This window comes from Pteropus vampyrus, unplaced genomic scaffold (assembly GCF_000151845.1).
Source record: "Pteropus vampyrus isolate Shadow unplaced genomic scaffold, Pvam_2.0 Scaffold1526, whole genome shotgun sequence".
In the NCBI taxonomy this organism is placed as follows: domain Eukaryota; kingdom Metazoa; phylum Chordata; class Mammalia; order Chiroptera; family Pteropodidae; genus Pteropus; species Pteropus vampyrus.
This window is the reverse complement of record NW_011890307.1, coordinates 5,230-7,297: the sequence shown is the minus strand read 5'-3', so window position 1 is coordinate 7,297 and position 2,068 is coordinate 5,230. Positions and strand designations below refer to the sequence as shown.

Below are 2,068 nucleotides of genomic sequence, written 5' to 3'. Positions count from 1 at the left end.
GGCCACAGACCCCCAACCGCGGACCAAAAACAGGGCAGACATTTCCCGGAAACGGTCTGCGTGGACGTGAACCTGGGCGGCTCAAACCTGGGTTGTTCGAGGGTCAGTGTGTACGATTATCGCTATTGCTACGGCAGTACTGGGCGGGACTCACATAAACCCATTTTCCCGCTGACACTTCTCCAGGGTGTTCTTCACCAGGCTTCCGAGCTTCCTGAAGAACAAGTGCCCCGAGGGTTTGACCGTCGGCCCCGGCCCCTTGGTTTCTCCATATTCTCTGCACAATGCTTCCGCCTTTGCGTAAACTGCACGTGAAGGGACACAGAGCGGTCTGGCTGTAATTCGTTTTTGAGCATTTATACTAAAAAGGCTGTAAGCTGCAGATGGTGGGCAATTTCGCTGCTCTTTACCTAGTGTGACAGCAACACGCAGACCAGTGCGAGGGGAAGGAGGGTATTTTCTACAGATTTCAGGTTTTTGAAACGTTTTTTTTCCTCCAATTACCTCATTCCCATTCGCTTTCATGAACTGAGCCAGAATTTCTTTTAAACGCCTCACCCCTTTATGATAAAACACGTTTTTAAAAAAGGAGTTCATACTCCGGCAGAAACACTCACGTTTCTCGGCTTCTTGGAGGGACCTGATCGCTTCGCCACATTTGTCACTAGCCAGCAGCGTCTGACCGTGGTAACAGTACGCCTGGTGGAGGAAACGCACTTTTATTCACTCTCCTCCCAAACGATGCTCCCCGCCAGCTCTGCTTCATTATACGTGTGGCAGGTGAATCGATGCCTCTGCCCACGGTTTGAAGTTTCAGGGCGATCCTTACGTTAATTTATTTGAGTAAGTGGAATTATGTCACGGCTTTGAGCCAAACCGGCCTTCCGAGCATGGGCTGACAGCAACAAGGACTTGCTGAAACCCGTTTTTAAAACCAGGGCGCAGTGGACGAAGGGGGGAAGTTTCTATGACAATGGGGACGGAAAGGGGGGGGGACCGAGGTCGCAGCCTGAACGGGCTTTAGGAGAAAGAAAGGCAAGAGGCGGAAGGTGGCCGCCTCGGCTCTTCAAGCATGTCCACTGGGGGAGGACAGCGCGTGGTCACGCAGTATGCTTGAAGACAGAGAAGGCAAAAGAAATAAAAACGCTCGTCCAGATCTGAAAGAGGTTTCTGATTCTCGCTCATGTAATATTCTACCCAACAAAGTCATAAACTTGTGTGGTGGGTGAGAGAGACTGAGCAGTGACTCCCAAAGCAGTGCCTATGACTGCTTTGTCACCACTCAAGGTGACACTCGCTGGGGTCAGTAAATGTCTTCCTCCATGTACAGGATGAAAGGAGACACTGTTATTAAGTGTGCAGAAGGTTCCAGCTTAAGAGCGGGTTTAAGACAATCGGTAACTCCACGGCTGGACTCCGTGCGCAGCCCCCGGCACCTCCTACTCCAGTTCGCAGTGGCTGCGCCGGCGGCCAGTGACCGTGTACTGACAGCTGTCCACTGTCTGTAAAACTAAGCCTGGCGAGATGACAGACCTGGCACTCGGCGGTCAGAATGACAGTAATTTACACCGTTTCGGGGTTATAGATACTTACATAAGCTGTGTAGAAACACATTTTCAAGAGAAGATATTTTCTCCATTTAGCAGAGTAGGCAGGCTCCAAACTGGATAAAGTATGATCTAAAGTTACATTTTAAAAAGCAGAATATAATTTCACCCTGATTCACTAGAAGCCTTTTAGTTCATGTGTTCAGATGCTAAAAGCAGAATGCCATTCAAGTCTAAAACCCAAGGATTTACACATTTTTTAAAAACCTCACTTTATTTAAAGTGATTTGTTTTCCCCATAGCTCTATTTTAACTCCATGAGACTAAATACCACGACCCCTCTTCGATATGATGAGTCATGCAACTTAAGTTTAACGTAACGATCAAAACAGGTATGACTAAGAAGTTCAAGGTAAGTACAAATTACACTATTATATTATCAAATTTTTAAAACTGGTCTGACACAGCAATGCACAGAAGAGCCTAGTCTCCTCTGGCATGCCCAGGTCACTGCCATCACG

At 47.9% G+C, this 2,068-nt stretch overlaps 1 protein-coding gene across 1 annotated transcript; it reads right to left on the bottom strand.

Annotated features, from left to right (window-relative positions):
* Positions 1–88: 88 nt before the first annotated feature.
* Positions 89–2,037, bottom strand: LOC105310240 (BRO1 domain-containing protein BROX-like). Its single transcript, XM_011386435.2, has 3 exons — positions 1,594–2,037; positions 618–699; positions 89–305 (listed from the first exon to the last, which is right to left on the bottom strand). Exons 1-3 carry the CDS (start codon positions 1,612–1,614, stop codon positions 151–153), a joined length of 258 nt encoding a protein of 85 aa, XP_011384737.1. The 5' UTR covers positions 1,615–2,037; the 3' UTR covers positions 89–150.
* Between the last annotated feature and the right edge of the window lie 31 nt (positions 2,038–2,068).